General features: G+C 38.0%; 1 protein-coding gene across 11 annotated transcripts in view; it reads left to right on the top strand.

Annotated features, from left to right (window-relative positions):
- The window catches only part of Zbbx (zinc finger, B-box domain containing), a 108593-nt gene extending 84196 nt beyond the window's left edge, over positions 1 to 24397 (top strand). For 9 of the 11 annotated variants that reach the window (XM_013518639.1, XM_013518641.1, XM_013518638.1 and 6 more), the window contains 5 exons: positions 2839 to 2992; positions 7065 to 7181; positions 13540 to 13797; positions 20985 to 21123; positions 23092 to 24397. In XM_013518639.1, coding sequence (XP_013374093.1) covers positions 2839 to 2992; positions 7065 to 7181; positions 13540 to 13797; positions 20985 to 21123; positions 23092 to 23218 — 795 coding nt within the window. In that variant the 3' untranslated portion in view covers positions 23219 to 24397. Of the gene's footprint in view, positions 1 to 2838; positions 2993 to 7064; positions 7182 to 13539; positions 13798 to 20984; positions 21124 to 23091 lie in introns of those variants that run through there. The other 2 variants (XM_013518646.1, XM_013518645.1) reach the window with 2 other exon arrangements.
- The last annotated feature ends 332 nt before the right edge of the window (positions 24398 to 24729 follow it).

The following is a 24729-nucleotide window of genomic DNA, read 5'->3' as shown; positions in this document are numbered from 1 at the left end:
GATACTTAAGATAATTTTACCTTTTATGGAGATGCTCTGATATAATAATAGAGACAGCATTGGGCAAGCGTTTCCCAGTATTAACATAACAATACAGGGGCTGGGGATTTAGCGCCTGCCTGGCAAGCGCAAGGTCATGAGTTCGATTCCTGGTACCGGAAGAAAAACAAAAAACAAACAAAAAAAAACATAACAGTACAATTAGCATGATAATGTGTTCTAAAATAGTTTTAGTGTAGATATCTGAAGCAAATATTTTAAATTAATGATATTAATTTTTGTGGTATTTTTATTGTACATAGCTACACTTTAAAAGTATTTCATAATTTAAAAAATATTTTTTAAAGTTACTATTATATTTTGATACTTTAAACTATTATTGTAAGAAATTTGCTTTTATTTAAAGTAGTAGATTGTTGAGTTAGTGCTTTATATATAGTAAGTACTCAGGAAGTTATTACTGAAATTATAAAAATATCCTGAATATACCTACGGGGAATTTGGTTGTTACATACAATTTGCAAAGCGCAATTATTTTGATTTTAGAATGGTATAATAGTCACTGCTTAGCTACTTTTTACAAAGGCAGCAGTTGCCCACAATTTTAGGTGAGGATAACCCTAAATCAATGTCATCAACGTTAAGTGCTTTCTTTTGAGAGGAATACTTATCCATTCATTACTTCCAAGGGGTGTGGAGTAGGCTTCATTTCAGGAAGGTCTAGTATTGGAGTGAATCTTGCAAGCCTCTCCTGTCCTTTATTACATTCTCTCTGTGGGAGAAGGATTGACTAAACTGGTTAGGAACACTAGCATTTGATCTCGATCAGGCCGTATGTGCCAAGGTAGGGAAACTGCCTTGGAATACATTTTGCCTGTTATCCTCCCAAGGTGCTTTGCTGCTTCTGTGTTTTCTCTCCCTCCTACCCTCTGTCTCTCCCCTCCCCCCTCATACCTGTGCTACTGTCTTTCTGCGTCCTTCTGGGTATGAGTGTCTGTTTCTGAGCTCTTTGTACCAGGAAGTCCTCAGTGGACTATTATCCTTTCTCTGCTTCTCTCCTTGTCTTCCTGTGATAAGCTCTCTGGGACAAGCCTTCCCCCTCATTCTCTGAGTCTTAGGGCAGAAAAAAGGAAGGCTCTATTGCCCTCAGAGTTCCCTCACAGTTTTCCAAACCATTTCCATGGGAACTATGGTAATTTAGACAGTGAATTCAGTAACTTGTGCTCCATCTTGGCTTCCTGGTCTACTCCAAATTATTCAGAGCCTGTCAAGCACGGGTGTGATGTAAGTAGAACCCTTTATTTCCGTCAATTTCCTTTGCTTCTTTTATATGATCGTGCCATTCTATCCAATTAATGAAAAATAGTTCTCACTAAGCAGATGTTTATTAAAAGCAAGGTGTGTGTGTTTATATATATATACATTTGGTTGGTAGACATTCTGGTTTATTCCATTTCACACTATAAATTGTTCATAATATGTTTTGGCACTGCTAGTTCTGTTAACAATCTAAAAGAGCATTTACACACCTGGGATACATAAAGTCCTCACCAACTTAAACCTGCTGAAATAACCAGTTGCGGTGACTGCAGTAAAATGTCTTACTTAGCCACAGAGTTTCCTGACACTCGGGTTGATTGTGAGGCTCTTCATAGGGACTTCAGACTTTGTGAAGTGGGGTTAATTATGGGATTCACTGTTAAACTGTAGGAATTACTTGGAAAGAAATGTGAACTTGGCATCATCCCTGTTCCGGCTCTATAACTATCAATAGCTAACTTTGTGAGTTTGCATGAACCAAACCAAAATGAAACACGCCCACCACCAGGGTTCTTATTTGTGCACGAAGACGTGTTAAAGTCCTTGTAGATATGCAGCTGCTTAGTCCAAACATGAGTGTCAGTGAAGCTGAAGGAATTCTCATTTCGTTAATCAAATATCTGAGAGAACCAAGGAAAGATATCCTAAGAGAAGTGGACATGGATTTGGCTTTGAATGGTGTGCTTTACTGGCCACAAACCGTAACACTTTCTCACTTTATATGATTCATAAATATATGTAGAGTTTTGCTTTGTGTTGTTGAATCCTGTGGAAGACCATATTTGGGCACGAAGTAGACACATTAGTGAATGGTGTAACACTGACTGTACTTTGGTTATATTTTGAGCCCTTCCACAGCTCTTACTTTGAAATTACTAATGTTTCCTTGTAGGTTGTTTTTAAATATCACAAAAATGGTTAATAGGGCTGCAAAATAAGCCTGGGCTTCAAATCAGAAAGATCTACATTCAAAGCCTAGGTCTGCTGGTTTCCAGTTACAAACTTCACAAATTGCTTTTCTTCTCGCTTCAGTTTGTTGCATATTTGCTTCATGATGAGTTTTTGTTAACTTGGATTTTTATCTATGGCCATTATCAGATCAAATTGATTCCCACTGGTATTTCACTTTCATCTTTGAAATTATTTCATGTGTAGATAAAGACACAAGTTCAAAAGCACTGTGTATGAAAGAGACTGCATTCCGGGGTAATTTATGTGCACACAGACACTGAGGGACGGAAATAAGAAAGAGAAGGCAGAAAGGGAAATTTTACCTCATGAACTTCTCTTCTCCCTGGGTTAATGGCAACTTTCAGATAATGACTGTGTTTGTGGCTCATACATTTTCAGAACATATTATGTAAATGTTGCATTATTATTTATATCACCACTCGTAGAGATTGAACTTCTTGACAAGGGAATTTGTGCCAAGTACGTAGTGTGTATTCAATGAATGTAATGCGTTGTTTCGATGAGGTAGAAAATAAACATGGGTTTGTTGAACATTTTGTTTCCTAGTTGTTACAGGAAATAGCCATCCGAAGTAAACCTGTAAGCCAGCAATACCAAGGACTTGAGAGATTCTTTACTTTTGATACAAATGAAAGACGCAACTTACCTCCTCCTCCTAGCTTACCATACCGGTATTCCCAGAGTAGGATTCCACTTTCAGGTAAATTCAGACATTAAGCCAGCTGACCTACGGACCAATTTAACAACTTCCCAAGTTCTTTATTTTTATAAATGGTCTATCAACATAGTAATAAAATTATTTTCTTCCTGCCTAGTTAAAATCATTAATCCTGTTTGAATTGCTGTGTTTTTACATCCCAAGCTGCTTTCAGAATATGAGATAACATTCTAATAAAATTGGGGGAAGAATATTTTAGAATTCAAAAGTATAGCTGTTGTCATTTTAAGAGAGCACAGACTCTTTGAATCACTTCATTAGCTAAGTATTATATGAGAGTCTTTAAATTTCATCTTTTAAAAAATAAAGTCTTAGCATCTGCGAAATTCATGAGATATGGTTGTAATTTCCTCTTCTCTCAAATGTTTCTTAGTGTGGTAAAATACACATAATTCAACCTTTACGATCTGCACCGTTTTTATCTCCACAGTTCTGAGGTAGTAAGTAACGTTCATAACCTGTGCCCTCCTCGCCACCACTCCTCTCCAGAGCTCTTTTGATCTTGTAGAACTTAACTGGATACTCCTTAACCAATGACATGGCTCCCTCTTCCTCCAATCCCCAGCAAGCACCACGCTGCTTTCTGGTCCCACCACTCTGAGTAGTGTAGGTAATTAGTACGTGGACTTGTACTGCACTTCTTGTTTTGTGACTGGTTGATTCCCGTCGGCATTGGCTTTAAGTAGTTTCATTCCCATTACAGCATGCATAAGAACCTTCTTTCTCCTTTATTACAAGATACAAAAATATGAGACTAGAAAGTTGAAGCTCTGTCTGCCCAGTTTTTCTTTTATGCATCTAACCCAAACCTCCAAGACTCTATGAGGTGGAATTTGAAAGTCACTATTAAAATCAAAAGATGTCTAAAAAATAAAAAATAACTTACTGCTGTCAAAAGCAGGACAATATTCGGTTTTTATGGGTTCACCACCTCGTTCTTATTCATCAATCCCTCGGTGAACACGTGGGTTCTTCCACCTTCAGTTATCTTGCGTAATGCTGTTACGAACATGAGTCTCAATGAATTTGTCTTCAGTATTCTGCTATGACTTCTCTTGAGCTGAATCCTGGAAGTAGAACAGCAATTTGACTTTTAATTTTTTAACAACTCCCATAGTCTTTCTCACAATCACCACACCATTTACATTCCAACCAGCAGCGCACAAGAGTTCCTTCCACTCGCTCTAGACCCTTGACAACTGTTGTTATTTTCTGTTTTGTTTTGTCTGAGTGGTATATCATTGGAGTTTAAATTTGTATTTCTTGGGGGCCAGGGATATAGCTCAGTAGCACAGCGCCTGCCTGGCAATCACAAGGTCCTGAGTTCAATTCCTGGTACCAGAAAATTTAAAAAGAAATCACTGAATTTGTATTTCTCTGACAGTTAGTGATGCTGAGCATCGTTGAATGTGCTTGTTGAAATTTGCATTTATTCTTTGGAATGATTCTGTTCAAGGCCTTGGCACAGTGCTTAGTGAGGCTTGGTGTTGCTCCTGAGATATATTTTATGCTGGATGTTAATCCCTTACACGTGATCTGAAACTTTTCCTCTCATTCTGTGAGTTGCCGTTTAGGTCTAATGTTAGTGTTATTTGATGGGGAATTAGTCTTTAACATCATGAAGTTCAATTTCTGTATTTTCTATGTTGCTTCATCTGCCTTTTCTTTAAGTCTGTGAGGTCATTTCTAAATGCAGTGTTCTGAAATTTTTGCCCTTTTTTTTCTAAAAGTTTTATAGCTTTCCAGTCTTACATTACATGGATCTGTTTTTAGTTAATTTTTGTACGTAGTACAGTGAAGTTCCACATTCATTCATTTCCTTATATATTTCAAGTTTTGCAGCATCGTTAGTTGAAAAGACTGCCCTTTTCCCACTGAATGATCTAAGTACTCTTGTAAAAAGTCATTTGATTAAGAGAGTAGATTTTAAGTGTTCTTATCATATGCAGAAATAAAAGTACTTTAGGTAAAACATATGTTAACTTGCTTTAGTCATTCAACAATGTATAAAGATTTTAAAATGTTATGTTGTCCATAAATATATGCAATTTTTGTATCTAAACCAGAACAATTTTTTCCTGTGGGAGCGGGCCCATTCCTGAGACTTCGTCCAGCCAGTGCTGTGTTCTTTGATGACTGTGTCTTTGCAGTTGTTATAAGATCAGGAAATGTAGAATCTCTTCGAATATGTCCTTGTGTTTTCAAGTTTGTTTTGGTTCTTTAGGGTGACTTACGATTTCATATTAGGATGACTTTTTCAATTTCTACAAAAAAATACCATGGCTTTTAACAGGGATAGCATTGAGTTTGTAAATTATTTCAGATTCTGTTGGCATCTTTACACTAAGATCTTGCAGTCCATGACCATGTGGTGTATTTCCATTTATTTATGTCTTTTAAAATTTTTTCAGAAGTTTTCTCTTTTTTTATTGTTTATACCTTTTATATCCTTGGTTAATTCTTAAATGTGTTACTCATTTATGGTAATGAGAAATGGAAAAATTTCCTTAATTTATATTTTGGAATGTTCATTTCTAGTATAAATAAATACAGTTTTTATTTAATTATTTATTTATTTTTGGCCTAGCGACTTTGTATCCGGCTATTTTGCTGAGTTTTATGGAATTTTTAGGGGTTTCCTTACATTAAATTATATCATCTTTAAAGAGATGATTTCACATGTTCCTTTAGGATTGGGCTTTCTTTTTTCCTTTGATTGCCTAATGTCTTTGGTTAGCACTTCCAGCTCTATTTTCAGTAGAAGTGGTGAAATTACGCATTTTTCCTTGCTCCAACTCCTACAGGAAAGATTTCAGTCATTTACCTTTGAGTAGATTTGTTGTGCCATTTCATATGAGACTTTTATTGTATGCAAATGGTTTCCCTCTATACCTAGTTGTTGAAAATTCTTATCATACTACATTTTGTCAAATGATTTTTCTGCATCATTCTAGATTATTATGCTTTTCCTTTTCTTCAATTGTTATGTTATATTGCACTGATGGGTTATTGTAGGTGAAGTCATCCTTGCATTCCTGGAGCAAATTTCATTCCATCCTGATGTAATTGTTACAATATACTGCTGATTTTCTTTGCTAATAGTCTGTTGAGTTCTTCACTATTTATATTAAATATTTGTCTAAAGTTTTCTTGTAGTGTGCTTTGTTTGACTTTGATATCATTGTAATTTTGGCATCGTAGAATGAATTACAAAGTGTTCTCCAAGTTTTTGAGGAAGTTTGAAAAGGACTGGCTTTGGTTAGTTCCTTAAATGTTGGCAGAACTCACCAGTGAATCCATTAGGTCCAACACTTTCATTTATTTGTTGGGAGATTTATCTTTCATGCTACTGAGCCTTTTCACTAAGATACATCATTAACCTGCCCCTTCCTTCTTTCCTTCCTTCCTTCTTTCCTTTCCTTTCTTCTTTCCTTCTTTTGTCCTTCCTTCCCTCCTTTCTTCCTTTCTTCCCTCCCTCCGTCCTCCCCTCCTTCCCTCCCTCCCTTCTTCCCTCTCTCCCTTCCTTCTTTCCTCTCTCCCTCCCTCCCCATCCCTTCCCTCCTTCCTTCCTCCCTCCTCTCTCTGTCTTTGTCTTTCTCTTGCAATCCTCCTGTTTCAGCTGGGATTATAGTTGTATGCTACTACTCTCAGCTCTCAGTATTCTTAAAAGTTATATGTGTATTCAAATTTTCTATTTCTTGTTGATTTTGTAGTTTCAAGTTTAAACCTAGGTTTTGATGTCATCTATATTACTTAGCATTCTTTATGTGTATTCTTACATAAATTATTATACTCTATATTACACTGTTATATGCCTTTAAAATATTTTAGACTCATATATGTGTTATCTTTGCAATTGACAGTTTTTATTTTTTAATAGATATAGAAAGTCAATGGTTTTTATTTCATAGGCATGAGATTCTGTATTTTATAATGTAACTTACTGTTATGTATATTAATTGGGTAAGTATTGTTTGGGAAAGTAATAAACATAATACACTAACACCACGGACCTACCTCATTTGACGCTGTATTGTACCTTTTTCCTCTTCAGCGGGCAGAGAGTGGATCCCAGATAGCAGCGTGAGCGCGCACGCGGACGGTGCGGCTGCCCCGGGAGTTCTGCAGAGCGTCCAGCGCGCGCTGCCAACTGCACAGCGGCAGGAGATGGGTGAGGTGGCGTCAAGGGCACAGTGACGTGTGGCTGGGTCCTGAGTTTCACAAGTTTGTTTCCGTACACTAGGAGACACTGAAAGTTAGTGTATGTTAACTAAATGTTTTGGTTCTTTTCTATATGCAAAAAACCAAAACACCAATATATTTATTTATTATGCCTCTAAAAACATGAATTGTAGTCCTGGTTATTTTTATATTGAGGTGTTAAAATGCAGTATTCTTTAAGCGTAGGTTAGGCTATGGTGTGTTTTCAACAGTCCTCATAGAATACACACCCAGTTTCATCACACAGACCAGAGTAATGTTTTATAGCAGATGTCATAGTCTCCCACTTGTTCCATATTACGATTGGGTGTAATTATATATAAAATGAATGGCTGAGCTTAAGTTTGCTACTTGGAACTGTGATCAGGTAGCTTGTTTCTAAATTTAGTGCCTAGGATCTTGATTTCAGTTCATTAACTCCACTCTACAGCCAAAGTAACTGCATGATTTCCCGTAAGGTAACTTTAGGGACGTTGAACATCCACTGTAACATTTTCCTAATGTGTATACCACGGGTGTTTTTAAGTCGTTACTCTTACTCCATTATACTTGCTTAAGTACATTTGTTTTGTGTTGCATTTTGTATGTAAGATGCAATAGGTAGCTTAATCAGGGTAATTCAGCACACGTGTTGGGTACGTTAGCATTAGGGTAGGCCCTGCTGTGAAAGGATGGGAAGTGTCATTCCCCTGGGGACTCAACTTACGGGGAACACTTGACAGAAGTGGGTTATTCACCTTGGTTTAAAGCCTCTCGTCAAGCCAGTAATTCATTTACAAATGGTCTGTTCATATACCTAAGATTTATGTCTCTTTTTCCCCAAACACCATGATTAAATTTCCTTGCCTAGCTGAGATCCTTTCTATATGTACTTACGTTGAGAATCTGTCAGATATTTTTTCAGTAGAAAAACCACCCATTTATATAAATTTTTTTTGGTGCTATAATTAGATCTCTGTTCTCACATAAGATTCCAAAGCAGTTTCAAAAATTCTGGTTGCTTCTTTTGGAGGTAGTTAGAAAGAACTGTTCTAAGTCATTGTATATTGACAAAAATAAACTCATGCTATGAGAAATTTGTTACTGAGACAAAACTTTATAAATAAGCAGCCAATTGCTTTAAGTATCAATTTGGACAGATAAATCAAAGGCAGTCATTTACTGTGGGTAACATTTGTTGGGGCCCCTGCTTTAGGCCTGGCACTGCCTGACACAAGTGGTACAAAACCGTTTCTGTGGCCTGAGAGTTCAGGGTAGAGGTTCTTAAGGAACGCTGTCAGCCGTGAAGCCTATTATAATGCAATTCTAGATTGAACTCAGAGATACCGATCGCACAGGCTTGGGTAAGGCCCCAGAATTTGCATTTTTCAACAACTCTCTGCATCTTGCTATAGATAGTTAAAAATTCATAGAAAATTGCAACATGGATAGGCAAATACATAAATTACCACATAAACTGTGGTAAGCTTTATTAAGTGGTGCATCAACAATAGACTTTTGGAAATTGATAAGTAAGTAATGACAGTACATCCTACCAGGTATAATACAAGTAGGCATGCAGTGTCGTAGGAAGGCAGGTGATGAAATGATGACTCTGCCACTGAAAAGTGTCGATGTGCAAGGTGTTAGAGACTGGGTGGTATTCCAGCTGAGTCTTTAGAAAGGAACAACAATTAGTAGTTGGGAGAGTTGGGAAATGGCTTCCTGGACAGAGGTAGTGGCCTGAAATAAGTGTTCTTGGCCATGCCAAAATCTTATATTCTCAGTTGCTGCCAGTGTATAAAGGGAATCTAATTTCTGTGAGATTTTAACATTCGTCACTCTAAAAATGCAACAGCTGTGAAATCATTATTTGTTTAACAGCAAGTCCCTCGAGTCTCCCCACGCCCGGGAAAGACATACCTGACTCCTACGCCATCTTCCTGTTCTTGCAAATGGCAACATCGCCCAATTAGGCCGAAAACCTGGGCATCAATTTGACTCACACTCGGGACAATCTGCTCATTAAAGATCTCAGTGCTGTCCCTCCAAAATGCAGCCCAAATCTCAGAGCCACTTTCCTGTTTATGACTCAAGTGGAACAAAAACCAGTTGTCCATCCTCTCTCACTTGCCTTCCGATTTCAGTTTTTCCTCCCCAAACCATGTTGCTGTGATTAATTTCCATCAAATGTTACTGTTCACAGTCTATGAGTAAAGTATTTATATTTATTTATGGTCTAATATTATTTATATTTATAGTTCATAGGGAATGAATTCTGCCTGTCGTAAATTTAAACCATGCATGGTATCGTGTCATTCTGCTTAAAGTCCTCTCGTAATTTCCCACAGAAGGGAGAGCACTGGGCAGATATGTATTCTTTCCCATGCGCCACAGCAATAGTTGAGTCAGTTACTTGTCCTTTTTAACCATTGCTTCTTCCAGAGTGCAGCGCACTGCCTCCTATCTGCTGTTAGGTCGGCTGCGCTCTTGGCCTGAGTGGGAAGCAGGGTGCTCTGCAATCTCCGAGTTCATCCTCAGACTCTTTTTTATATGACTGGATCTTCCCACTTGCCTCACTCCAGACATGTCTTCAGAGAGTCTTTAGACCACCCTAGGTAGTAACAGACTCTTGAAACACCATCTTTCTCACTGTCTGAGAGTATCTTGTTAGTTTTGTGCTGTTAGAAAGAAAGCACCTATCTTATTCATTGGTGTGTTGTTGCTGGCAGAACAGGGTCTGCTACATGAGAAATTCTTGGCAAGTATTTCAGAATGAATGAAGCAGGATAGAGAGACTGTGTGTTAGTGTGGAGAGCACCTAGAGGGTAGGGGGAATGTTTCATTTACTTTGGAGTATCCTGATCATGACACTGTGCTTGGGAGTTTCAGGAGATAATAAATTATTTTTATAACTGAATTGGACTGAGTATTAAATCACAAATTCCCCCAATTGGACAGAGTTGAAGGGGTTATAGTGTCCAATTACTGAATCTTACAGGTGAGATATGAGTTGTCATGTCAGGTCATAAATTGATTTCTGACTGAGAAATTTCTAGTTGAGAAATTTCGAACTGAAATGAGACAATAATGTACCTAGTTATCTAGTGCTTTTATTTTCCCTCAGCTGTACCACTCAGTACAATTTTGTTTTGTGCTTCTAGAACACTAATAAAAATATATTTATCTCAGCACGTTAGACAATGGAACAAGAATGTCACTAGACAATAATGTCAGTAGACAGCCATGGAATTTCTTCAGGATCAAAATATTGGCTCCTTTCATAAGAATGTTATCTGTTAGTGAGCTATGACCCCAAAAGGATGTTACTGTACTTATATTTTTCAAATTTTATCCACACTTTTGAGCTCTTTATATCACTGTATTTTATCTTCCCAGTGTTGGTGTGGTTTAATTAGTAATTACAGGACAAGTATTCTTAGCAAACACTAAGCAAAATTTATTTTGTTATATTTGAGCATAACTAACATCAGTTTAAATCATTTTAAAGTTTATATTACCAATGATGGGGCAAGTTATTCCCAAAGTAATTTCCTGTGTTCATACTACAGACTAGGCTGTTCTCGTTATGGGATGATCACCTCAGCAATGTCACATTTCATCAGTGCTACTTTTAATGTTGTGTCAAATGTTCTCTTTAACAATAATATTAATAAGCTTGCTGATTGCTAGAGAGAACGATACACTTGCCCAAATGAACAGGAAATAAACAAAACCAGGGACTACATTGGGCCTTCCTTGATCTCTTTTCATGTTTCGGTTACATTAAGTTATACTTGAGTGTGTTTGCAGTAAGAAGGATGGTCCGTCTTGTTTGTGGTATGCTAAGCATAAGTCTGACCCATCCTCTGTGTATTTTTTCTCTCAGCTGGGATCAATTAGCTTCAAATGCTGTGGCAACCAGATGTTGTTGTAAGAGTTCAGCAAGAGTTCTACTCTCAGGAGTTTTCTGAAGGGCATCTAAGTTATTTTAAATTTCTCTCACTTTATAGTTTTCTGCAGTGGCAGAAGTCCAGTTTTTACTAATAATATCCTCTTTTGTTTGCCTTAGTTTAATAAGTGTTCTAAATCCCTTTGAATTTTACCCTGTGTGAGATGTATCATAATACGGCATCATGGCTTGTGTGTCCATGTCCCCCCCAGAGCCTCACGCGGTCATAGGTGGGACTTTTCAGAGGGGGCTGGATCTAGACTGTGTGATGCTGGGGTGAAGGATGTGATAATTCATGATGCTGTGCTGGGATTCAAACTGCTCCACCCTGGGTGTGAGTGCTGCCTGCCCTAGGGTGGGTGAACTGGATAAAATGTAAGGGACAGAAAGAGGGCTGTTGGCATTGCTTGCAGTCATTACTTCCCTGCCTTGCTGCTTTGCTGCCCTCTGTCCATCATTAACTGCTTCTCCACTGGGACGGCCCTCTGCCAGGCCACCCTGCTGTGGAGCCAGTTGACTGCGGACTGAAACCTCCACCAACCGTGAGCTGAAATAGACCTTTCGTCCTCTAACTTTGGGCGCTGGGTATTTTGGCTGGGCAACGAAGAAGAGTAACTGAGACACGGAAGCAAGAGCGCAGTGTCCCCTGCAGGGCCGGCCCCGTGGGTTTTACCCCGTCTGGCGCTGCTGCTCCTCCGCTCCAGCTCCATTCGGGAGGACGGGCAGGCTTGCTCTCCTTGATGGGGACAAGTGAAATACTGATTCTTTGAATGTTACAGATGAAAGAGGGAACCACTTCTAAATACCAGTTATTGAAATAATTCTTAGGTATGCCCATATGTTATTATATGTGTATTATAATACGTATAATAGCATATAGGCATACTTTTCTCTGTTATTTTTATTCAGAAGCTTAAATGAACACAAAAGGGTCAGAATCTAATTTCATTGTAACAAAGTGTTTTCAAATTTGATTTCTGCAACATTTATTAAAATTGGTGCCTCTTGCGATTTGCCTTAGCTTTGCTTGCTTAAAAATTGCATATTGCTTCATGGGATATTAATTACATTTGAAGTAGACCTTTTTTAAAGAAAAATACAAATTCAATAGTTAATGACATGTTTCATGTAGGACAACTGCCTGTAGCCACTGCTTTGAATTTTGCATTTTCCTCTGAGTAGAATGGGCATAATGTTATACAAGAGCATATCATATGTAATAAAATCATCATTTTATGATAATGACAGTTGCACCTCTTTAAAGAATCCAGTGCTCTGTACAAACCAGTTTTGTTTTTTTTTTTTTTTTTTTTTTGGTTTTTCTCCAGTACTGGGAACCGAACTCACGACCTTGCACTTGCCAGGCAGGTGCTTTGCCACTGAGCTAAATCCCCAGCCCCCAAACCAGTTTGTGTTAAAAACACAAAGGTTGACATTATATATATTTTAATTTAAATATTTTATATTAATTATGCTTTAGTATATTTAAAAGTATACCTAGCCCTGAAATTTTACATTTGTTCCTTCAAATTTTCATTGGTCTTCAATAAATAATCTTTTATAAGAAATACAAAATTATAAATTAGTTTTGTGTGGGATTTGAAAGAATTATTTTTCTTATTGTGAAAAACCTTACATGTTGAAGAGACCGATGTACCTGAGCTTTGAACCAGGTAGAGATAAAGTAGTGCCTGAGTTACTACCATGTAGTAACCTGTAGCAACAATGTGAGAACAACAGAATAACCTGACTTAGAGTGGAGCTCCTGGAACTTTTACACTAATGTACTATGTAAGGCAATAGAAAATAAACTCATACTTAGGAAAATTATAATGTGATCTCCATCTCCTTAGAGCTTGTGATTTTCTAAAAATACACACAGATTTTACCTACTAGTCTAATTCATCTCCATATTTCTAACTTAAAAATAAATTGCATATCACCAAGTAAATTGATTCAGTAGGAAGTGGTACAGTGTTTATTCTATGGCTTGCTTTCTCTGCAAGGTGTAATTTGGTATTCTTCAGGAATTCAGCAAACATCATGGCATTTGGCCTTGGAATAGACCGTAAGAGGTGTATTGTGCTCAGCTGAAGTTAACTTGTTTTACAGAGTTTTGATTTAGTGAATATTAAAATTAATTTGCCTTTTTCTGAATGCAAAAGATAGGGGAAAATTAGTGAGAAATATTCTTCATGTCATTGGGAAAGGAATTTGAGATTAACAAATTATGTTTAGCTAGAAAAGATGACAAATTGATTTTCCATAACTGTTTTTCCATTCACAGCTCTGTGTTCAGGAGTTTGGGATTTTGATTGTTAAACGATCACTTGTGATTTTAATATAGTTTATTTGATTTTTTTTCTTTTTGTTTTAGGACAGAAATCACAGAGACCTTCAACAGCAAATTTACCACTTTCCCACAGTGTTAAAAAGAGCTCCCGCTGCCTTTCGTCCCCTCATCCTCCATCAAGAAGTGCAGCAGCTCGGTCTTTAACCAGATCTGCTTCTGAAACTTCAGACACTGAATATGCTGATAGAACTGGCCTCAGTGTGCCTTTCTTAGATGACGCTGGTGACCAACAGGACTTCGACAGTTTGGAAAAAGAATTACGTATGCTTAGAAATCTTGCAGGTAATGCTATTTAACTCATCCTAGATAGGATAACTCTCCCCTTGCCCTTACTCTTTACAATCTTTCTTTCAAAGACAAGCACTCCAATGAAAAAGGCTTCCCTTTGTAGCCTAAGCCATCACAGCCCACGCAAAGCACATCAGACCTGGGGCACACGGAGTTTCAAGCGAGCAGAAAAACAATAAACAAACAAGAACGCCACCAAAACCCGTTTTTCCTTTCTACCAAACCAGTGGAGGGTTAATCTTCATAGTTTTATGAAGGCTAGTGCTCCCCAGCCTTGCTGGAAATGAAGCTGGTGGATCTCCTAAAGCAGGGCTTCTCAGGCTTTAACCCGGGCACAGATTCACAGAGTTTGTTAAGTGCAGATTCCGCCTCAGTGTGTCTGGGTTGGGGGCTGAGACTGTGCACATCTTACATGCACCAAGTGTACCAGGGGGCTGAGATTGTGCACACCTCACACGCACCAGCTGAACCAGTGGGCCTACTTAGTGCGGTTTGAGGAGAGATTATACTTGTGCATTCTACTTCCAACCTCAGTGGACGTATTTTGCCAAACAGTGATGGTACCTTGAACACCTAAAGGTCTGGTCCAGGGATACACTCCTCTTATTATCGTCAGCAAGGCATTCGCTTCATCTGGAGAGGAACCAACTGCAGAGCAGAGAAGCAGGCTGGAAAATTCACTGCTTCTGTGTACTGTAGACTCAATCCTTTTTTGTCATTAGTGGCCTCTTCAATGTTTTCAGAACTTTTTTTGAAAAAGTTTCATCTTCATCTTGAAAATTTTAAGCAATAAAAAACACAAAAAAGCAGCCCCCCCAATCTTACTATTACTCCTAAAACAAACTTTTTAAACTTTATAATGAGCTTCATTTTAAACATCTCTTTGTACCATAAGCAAGAAAATAAAAACCGTTTGGAAGGATGAGTAGCTGGGTGGAAAAGGCAATTTTAGGAGCTAGGCTTATACTCCTTTACATGGTCCTGTTAACCTTGTATAGATGGATGCCCTGAACTTGACAAAAACTGAAACGACACTTTTGTAGACCAAAACAATTTACTTTTCACTAATTTATGTGGTTAAACCTGATTTTTATAACTGTTTCTTTAAAACTTAAGGAAAAACATGAAAAGAAATGGTAGGCAATTGAGGCAATTTGTGACTATATATTTTAGTTTTCCACAGTAACAAATCTGTATAAGAAAACATGAGGAACCATTTGTTCATATTTTTAAACTATTTGCTAATCTAGATAATACTGAAGGCACACTGTGATAGTTAAGGTTTATCATTTTGTCATGGTTTCTTTCATCTCCTGTGTGTACATGTATAATATTCAGTATTGGCATTTTCCTCATGACTGACCTGTCTTGAGTCTTTCATTTTGATTTCACTGCAGAAATTTTCATTATGTAATTCTTGATAATGTCTGTCTTTTATCTCTATGGTTGATTGACACATTAGCTAGATTTATTTAATTTGATCACAATTTCCTTTCCTTTGCATTTAGAACACATTTCTCTTCCGACCTTGAATATGGTGCTAGCTACTCCTTCACAGTTGTTCCATTTAAATTTTGCTTGGTTGAATATAATTGTCAAGTAGTTTTCCCTGCAGGTAGTGTCCACGGTAGGTCTATTACCTGAGATCTTGTATGTTTGAAAGTGCCCGCCCTTTATATTTGAATTACAAGCGAGCTAAGAGTAGTAGCTTTGGGTCATCTTACATCTTGTGCATACTGACTTGCCACCTCTAACTCTGAATTTTGTTGTGCAATCATCTGAAGCCATGGTAATTTCTTACCACACACTTTCTTGCATATGACAGGTTTCTTTCCTATCTGAATGTTTGAAAAAATTTTCTTAAAATGAAATGAAATTCAGAACAAAGACTGGATTTCAGTGTCAATAACTCAGCATTTTTTTAAAAATTAGAAGATTTACTATATACAGAATAAATTGTTCTTTGTTTCGGGAAAACTGTGCTTCCTTCAGCAGCATATATGCTAAAATGTTTTCAGGAAAATATCTTGCTTTTATATATTTGAACTGTTTGTTCCATTAGGCTTTCTCCTGCTAAGAAATCCATTTCTTTGGGTTGCACCCTTGTGAAACAATATATTATATTTTCCTTGGTTGTCTTAACCAGTTTTTACTTACCTTTGTGTTTATTATAATTAATTATTTCAAGAGTGTCATATATGCAATGATTTTATTTTTCATCTGGTTATAGTCTACTCTCTGATTTTTAAAAATTATTTCTTAAAAGCTATTGCTTTAACATTTTCTTAGACAATTTTTGGGTAGCTTTTTATTTTAATATCAAACTTTCAGAAAATTTGCACAGTTTCAGAATAGCATGAGAAAATCCTTTATACGTATATACACTTTATCTCAGAGAACTTTTTCTTCTGAAAAGTTTATGAGGATGTAATAAACAATGTGACTCTACCTGTACATATTTCTGTGTGTATTTCCCCCAACAAGAACACCTCTTAAATAACCAGAATACAATGATCAAAATCAGGAGAATTAACATTGATGCAATATGATTCTGTATTCCACAGGGAATACATACAGGATATTCCACAGGGTATACATACAGGATATGTATTCCATAATCTTTTCAAAATTATCCTGATGTTGTTTGCTTATTTTCTCTTTCTGATCTAATCCAAGAATAGAGGCCATCTAATAATTTCCCTCCCATGTTTGACATTATTTCTTGAGATTAGTTTTGCTCAATAAAAAATTGATTTTCATAACTTCTTTTGTAGCCAAAAGACTTTTGAGAAATTCTCTTGCTCTCCTGATCTGTGTTTTCCACCACATGACTGTTTTATCTCGCCGTCTTCTGGACGCTGTGAATTCTTGCGTTCCAGTGTGTTGGCATAACCAATCGCTGTGTCATTTCTTTGTACCTTACCGGTGCACGCTTACTCTGGAGGGGCTTAGTTCATGTGCTCCGCCTTTTCTAGTGGTAGTAAGACCACGCCCTGCCGACCCTCTGCTCATGTGCCTACCATTTGGAATGGGGTATTCTATTCTTTCTGCATCTTGGCCTCACAAAGGCAAGAGGAAGAGCACAGGGCTTGGGATCTCAGTCTCTTCCCGAAACATCCAGGCTTGCGTTCCTTTTCCTAGAATTGTTAAATATTCAGCCTCATTTGACCCGACTTGGAGTGTGATCTGTCTCTCCAGGGACACCTGCAGATTTGTTGTCTTCTTCATTCTGCTAAGATCAATTGGTAGGTGTTTAGAGGCTTTAACAAGATTTCAGATATGTTCCTCTCACTCCCCGTCACTGGCTTTCTCTGAAGTGAGGTGAACTTGGTGAGACCTGTCAGAGTTTGGCGAATCTCGCCTTGTCTGTTTCTAGTAAGTGCTTGTGGGTTAGCTCGGGGATGAAGTGGACAGGGACAGACCTCAGCCGCGCCTCCCTGAATCTTACTGCTTTGGTTCCCCCATGTGTTTCTTATGTGAATTTGTTTGCTTTTCTTTCTTTGATTACTTTTTTGAGCTCATTTCACTTTATTTGGCTTTCATTGACTGCTTCATTAGGGGTTGAGGAATAAGAGTCTGTGATACGCTGTTACTTTTATAGGCTCGCCTCAAGGTTAATTACTAAAATCTCAACTGTAAATCTTCTTGCAGGTAATACCTTAATGCCAGTTCTGAAAGGAAGCACGTCAGGTCTGTGCTGAATCTAAAAGGATAATCACACTGCTTTAAATCATAAGCAAAAGGGCTTCTTATTTGGATAAAATTGATACATTCCATTATTTACCAGTAAAATGTAGTTTACAAACAACTTTTATTAGCCTCTCCAGCTTTTCATTGCCTTCTTCATTTTGGGCTGTTGTGCTCCCCTTTGTACCCCGGCACTCGCTTCCCACACTACCGGAAGCGTTTGCGCCGGGGCAGCGCTCTCGCCTGCGAAAGCAAGCAAGCACGTGCCGAGCAGCCTGAGCGCTGCCGGGGCTTTCCCGTCGGCCCAGCGGCGGCGGGCCGCTGTGCACACACGTCAGCACAGCAGGGGCCTTTCCTCTGGGAAGACTGACTCCACATTCCTGCACACTGTCTGAGGACGCTCGCCTGGTACTCCGAGGAAGAAAAGGGCGACAGTCAACTCAGTCGCCCACTGATCGGTGGGTGACAGGCGCTCCGGGAAGTGGAAGCTCGTGGTTGGGAGGTGACTCCTTCTGCACAAGGTCTTCGTGCTCCGCGGGAGGAAAACCCCACCCTCATCTCACTGTGCGTGATGCAGTCTGGGAAATCTCTTTGCGAGGTTTGGCCTAACACAGCCACAGCCACACATTTTGACTCTTTTTTGAAGTTTTTTAATTTTAAAGATTAAAGAAACTAACAAAACAATAATGAAGACAAAATCCAGCGAGTAATAATAATCACTGGTTGTTTTATATGTAACATTGCTTTATTTGATACTGGTAGCGACTCCATGCGGCAGTCCAGGCAGATTCTCTTCTTAACTCTTTCCTTCAGGCTCAGTTACTGAGGCACTGAGCGATGTAGAACTGCCCTGGGTTTTGCCCAGTGTACATAAGTGAACAGGCAAGTCTGCCTCCACCACCTTAAATTCTCTCTTCAAATAAGGACTGTGACCATTTCAGAGGGAAAGCGCCTGGGCAGAGTCAAGGTTGAGGGATGAAAGCCTAGAAAGAAGAAGAGAGGTGAGCAAGGCAACAAAGTGGAGGAACGGATGACACATGGAGGGGCGGGAAGTAAGGACTCTCAAGAGGGAGGAATGGGGCTCACAGGTTTAGGTGCATCCTCTTGTCCTCACATCTGAAATGTCAGCATGTAGCTACGTAGTTGCGGTAAGTAGTATCTAAGGAGCTTTCTTCTGTTGTTTCTTGTGGAAAAGCAGCCAACCTGAGTGGTTCCTGTTCATTGAATTTTTAACTTCTTGTTTGGTCCTTTTTCTCTTTCTTTCCTTTCTTTGATTAAATAGATATGCTTTCTGCATGGAATGCAGTTCTCTGTGTGTGTTTTCAACCACTTTAGTTTTAGACATGCACCCTGAAACTCTATAGGCGAATTTTCTCCCTATATTTAATTGCTTATTGTTGTGTTTAAAGATTTCTCAATGATCAGAGAACATAAACCCTTACTCCAGGGATAGAAATGATTTAATTTTAATTCATTCTTTTATAATCAGCTGATTTCCTAGTTATAGATTACATTTACAATGTAAATGTTAGTTGAACCTTACTTGGTCTGTATTGGAAAAATCAGAAAATTTGACTTTTTAATTTTGGGTGAATTTAGATCTAATGTTAGCTTTCAGTTCAGTTTTCTTAACAGTTTGATTTTCTCTTTGTTAGTTTTGGCGTTACCTAGAGTTCGGTGATGTCACTTTTACTCCTGCTAACTGTACAGAGCACGCTGAAGTGCAATTTTGAGAATTACTAATTCTACGAAATAGGCTCATCCTATTTGTACTATCTGTGTTTAATGAAAAGTCAAACAGATAATGGAATTTGAATACCTCTCCTGGTGGAATTTCTTAGAGCTAAGCATTACTGATGAGTTTTAGCAATGTAATTTTGCTCTTTGCAAACCCTGAATAGGCTGTTTTCCTATGGGAGCTTTCCTCTGCTTTGGCCATAGGTATGTGCTGGGGGAGTAGATGTCGTCTTTCACCTTGTACAAAGTGGGGGAGGAAATGGCAGCTTGACCCTGAGATGTAGAGTGCTAGCAAGCTAAAGAAGACAGGGCGAGCTCCAGTTTTCCTGCAGTGATAGTGATTTTCCACATGTTACCATTTCTTTTGGGCTTCCAGTTGTCTAATTTTTAACAAGTGGGAGTGGGAATAATTAAATGGTTTAAAAAGTTTTTACTCTAAAGAATCTTTTAGATTTTTATCTTAAAACTCATCTCATAGAGAACTCTCTAATTTAAGCTAGTTCAGGTAAAGCTGTCCTGATTGCTCTGGGGATGGTGAGGGTAGAAATTTTATCCATAGTATGGTGAACTTATCCATATGTCATAATGTAAAAATCATAGAACTAAATAATTTAAGGACACTTCCATTGGTAAGTGTGCCGAGGTCTGTCTTTCAGTAGGAATAATATAATTTTACACAAGAGAGAACTTTCCAATTGCTCAAAAACATCAAATTACTGCCTATGACTCCACACCCTAAACACATTTTGTGTATCTTCTGATCAGGAAGATGAGTACTTGGAATTCTTGTAGGAGTAAAGGGAAGAACAGCGTCCGGTAATCTTGCCAGCCTTAAAAGTCTTCATACTGTACCTGTATGTATAAGTTAGATTGTACAATTTTGTCAATGTCAAAAATGGCATTAGGCCTGGGGATATAGCTCAGTGGCATAGCGCTTGCCTGGCAAGCACAAGTTCCTGACTTTGATCCCCGGTACTGCAAAAACAAAAACAAAAACAAAAACACCTCAATAGTACAAAAATGGCATTTCTATAATTCAATTTATGGTAGTTTACATAAAAATGTTTCCCAAAATATTTCATTTATTTAACTTGTGCTATTTCCATACCCACACCGAGTCACATACCAGCAAAGGGACAAGATGTAAGGTTCTCCCTTCAAATACAAATGGTTATTTACCCAAGCAGAAGAAGGAAACAAACAAACAAAAAAAGAAAGCAGCTTTGCCAAGGCTACCCTTTTCTTTGAAGTATGTATTGGTAAAGCTATTATTTTTTTAAAGAAAATAAAGTTTGTAACATGGAAGCAAACTGAAGAATTAACAATATTCTAGCATTAAGGGGGTTCATATGATTTTCTTGGAAATGTGATTTCTCAGGATTTAACACATTTCATAAGTATAATGTATCTTTAAAAAATCAATATGATTAAGGTGTCCCGATACTTGTGCCCTTATTTACTTATTCATTTATTTATGCATTTGTTTGTTTATTTTCAGTGCTGGGTCCTTCTTCATTCTAAAAAGCAGCTCTACCATCTATCTGCACCCATGATCGCGCGTGCCTTAATTTGGAATTTCAGATCAAGTTTACCTCACACTCCAGCATCACGCAAAACCTAGAAAGTTACAGAATAACTAAAAATCTGTTCTAACCCTCTTTGTACTTCTTCTAGTTTATTCTGGGCAAACTTCTAGCACCATAGGCTATGCATTTGTTTCTTGAAATTATGACAATGCATGCAATAAAATATTTCAGATCCTTCAGAAAAAGTTTATGACCCAGCCTCAGGAGAATTGCCAGCTCTCAACGATGATTCCCTGAGTAGAAGTCAGATTTCTTCAGATTTCCTCAACACCTCACATATGAAGGGACCCCGTGGAGCTGAGGAATCAAGGTAAATTGCCTGCAGCTTATACATAAAGACAGTACATAGTGAGATTTGGGCAAGTCCCAATTAGTTATTTTCTATGTAAAGAATAATTGCCCTTGTGTGCATAACTTCCGTGACCATTCTTTGTGAAATGTCTGGGGTTTTTGCAGACTTATTACCAGGATTTAGTAAATGGCTTATACAGTTATTTTAATCTGAAGAGATAGCTCTCTGCTGAACAATATATGTCATAAAAATGAAAATACACCTGGAATTTAATAATCCTTCTACATTTTTATGTCAAAAAACAGTTGTATTACTTGAATTAATTAATGCAATAAATTTCAATATTTTGCAGTAATAAAATGTTTCCCAATGTAAAGCTTTTAGAAAAGAATATTGACTTTTTTCCTTAAAATGGAACCTACATTATTAACAATATTTTAATATGTATTATTTGATTATTTCCTTATGTAAAATAATGAGAGGGCAGTGGTCAGTTCATAAGGAATGTAGGTTATTCTAATAAGTGCTTCAGAAAAGTAATATATCATGTTTGCCCACTGTTGACATACACACATTTGGAGAAGGAAGATGTGTCTTTCAGGGAGACAAAGACGATGAAATATAAGCCCTTTGAATTACAAGTTGCTTTGATTCATTTCAGGTCTTATATTGCACCAATGGAATCAAGACTGTTACTTTGTCTTTCTGAAGGAGGAGATCATGTAGTCATGGTTCTTGGACTTGAATTTGTGATACCACATAGATTTTTTTGTTAAAGAGACTGCTACCTTTCTAGAAAAACATAAGGCAGGATTAAGACCATTGCTATACGTGTGCTAAAACCCCAAGTTTTCTGTTCCCTTGGGACAGAAGATTGCGTGTGAGGTGCTATAATCAAGTATCGGTGACCCAGGTCCATTAAACAGTAGAGCCAGATCTCACAGTGAAATCCCCCAAAATGGAAATAAAACTTAAATTTCCTTAGCACTGTATAATGAGCCTTATTGTGTTTTTAAAAAGGATCAATGAGATTAGTATTTTTTCCTTAAAAAGTTATTAAAAGCAAACTAAACCTAGATGCTCTCCCACCATGTCACACAAGAAAGGGCATTAAATGCTAAAGATGTCAGGAGAACGTACCAACAGAATAAGATGTAACATGTCACGAAAAACACTGCCTTTTTCTTCTCTTCTGGGGTGAGTGAAAGCTGTCAGTTATATGGGCACTAGCGCACCGACCAGAGTCTATTCACTGCTGAGTTAGCCCGTTTTGGACTTGAAAAAAATAATCCTTATAGAGTTATATTCATTACAAGGTGAAGTATTTCAAATTTAGTTGCAATACCAAAAAAGTTAGTTGCCTACAGGGGCTGAAAATCTAGATAACTTTGCAATCCGCGAGGGCTGGGCCCCTCCCTGTTGCCCCGCACTACCTGTGCTCCTAACTGCAGACACCCGTGTGCGGGAGCCTCCGCCAGTCCCCACCCCCGTAAAACGCAACAGAATAAAATAACGAGTAATTCCTGTCATTAATTTTAGTTTTGACTTGTCTTGACTGAATATCCTCTTAGTCCTAATTTGCTGTACACAAAGGAGATGATTTCCCTGGCAGTCTATTCATTGGGATTCCATTAAACAGCCGATGCATGGTGAATATCCTTGAGGATGACGTCGAGGCTCTGGGGGTTGCCGCAGTGCCTTCTGAATCAGGAGGAAAGGAACGACCGGAGACCATAAACTCTGCTCTCCTTGCGTTCACTGTGGCCTTATTCCTTGCGGGAGGGAGAAGGTTGAGAAATTCTCGTTAAAGGGAGCTTGGTACACCGGGCACACTGAAACTTACGGCCCTAATCTGACACAGCCCCCTCCCATCTGCTGCTCCCAGTGACTTCAGTGTATGCAGTATTGATCGGAAGGTAAATGAAAGCTGAGAGCTGGCTCTGTATATTGTATATTCTGTATACTGATCTCTTCATGCATTTCCAGCTCTTCTGGAAGAGATACCGAAATGCAGTCTTCACTGTCACTTTCCGAGAGCAGCACAGATGAGGAGCAAGAAGACCTTCTTGACAAGCAACTTGTCATCGCACCATCATGGTCAAAGAGGGTTTAAAGATCGCTCGTCCATCACTTTCCCACTTTGTACTCAGAGTAAAGCAAGCAACATGAAAAAGTTACCGATCACCTGGCCAGGCGCGGGGATTTCGATTATTAGTGTCTGATGTTTCAAGGCCTACAAACAAATAAAAATTAGTGAAATTATAACTTCAAGGGCTTTTCTCTCAAATGACACATTGCATTTCAAGTACTAACATATTTCAGATTATTTTAGCGAAATTTTATAAATTCTAAGGAATAATATTTATAACTATGTAACTGTAGGAAAGAACATGATTCTATTTAAAGCAATACTTCACTGTCCAATTATATTTCAAGAAATTATGTTATTAAGAAGAGTATTTATCTGATGACCACATCAGAGTAGTCACAATCATGAGTTAAGCCTATAATTTCAATGTTTTTTCCATTAGGTCTATTAGAATATTTATAGTATTTCTGTAAGCTTCAAAAACTGATTCTCGGAGAAAAAAAGACCAAAATAAATTGGACACACCTGCTATGCTCTGTTCTAGGAGGGAAAGAAAAACACTCCAAACATCTTATTTTGAGAAGATCAATGTCATGGTTGCCTCTCTCCCCTCCCCCTTTTACACATGCACACACACACACACACACCTGTTGATTCTGTTTCTCAGAAGAGCCCTCATAATGACAGTTTGAAGGACTGTTGGGCAATACTCAAAGGCAATACTCTAGTGGAAGTATTTTGCTATGTTCCTAAGGAGTAGATCCTGGGTTTTATTCAAGTTTTTGTAAAATGTCATAACTCAAGAGTTTAAGCAAGGGCACACACGGGGCATAGTTTCTTGGCTGTCACTTTGTGACATGTTAGGATGGTTTTCTTTAAGGAGTTTGGTGATTTATCAGAAAAAATATTTCTGAAGGTTGAGTATAGTTTCACTACAATACAGACATACCTGAAGAGTTCAAAGTCTTTATCCTCAATGTGAGCCTGGGTAGTAACCCCTCACCAAGACTGATGGTTATTCAGTGTGCTTTTATCTTTAGTAAATTTCCATGCCATCAGTAATTGTCCTGTAATTCTCATAGATCTGATAGGATATAAAATGATGAAGAGACTTATAGCCATTTCTGTGTCTTTCAAGTAAAAATGTCCTTTCTTGAAAGTGAATACTGTAATGTATATGGATAATAAACAATCAAAAAATCAGTCATATTGTCAGAACAAGATGTGTAAAAATCTTCCAAGGGAGTGTGACTCCTTGATAAGTTTTACTTCACTCTTATCACTTTCTGCTTTCCAGTCTCACAGACATATGCAACAGAGAATCATCCCTGAATTTTCAGTATTTGTGTCAAAACCCCCTATGGCATCCTGTACTGAGGTTGATGGCTTTCTGAATTTCATTGCCCACACTTAAAATGGGGATTGCTTGTTTATTTATTAGCATAGGAACATCGTTTTAGCATGTCTTCTCAGTTTCAAACTCTTTGTTCTCCTTTGCTCTGAGACATCGTATTCTCTTCTGATGAAGAAGCAAA

Source organism: Chinchilla lanigera, unplaced genomic scaffold (genome assembly GCF_000276665.1).
Source record: "Chinchilla lanigera isolate Chin_1 unplaced genomic scaffold, ChiLan1.0 scaffold00047, whole genome shotgun sequence".
In the NCBI taxonomy this organism is placed as follows: domain Eukaryota; kingdom Metazoa; phylum Chordata; class Mammalia; order Rodentia; family Chinchillidae; genus Chinchilla; species Chinchilla lanigera.
This window is presented reverse-complemented; position numbering and strand designations above follow the sequence as displayed.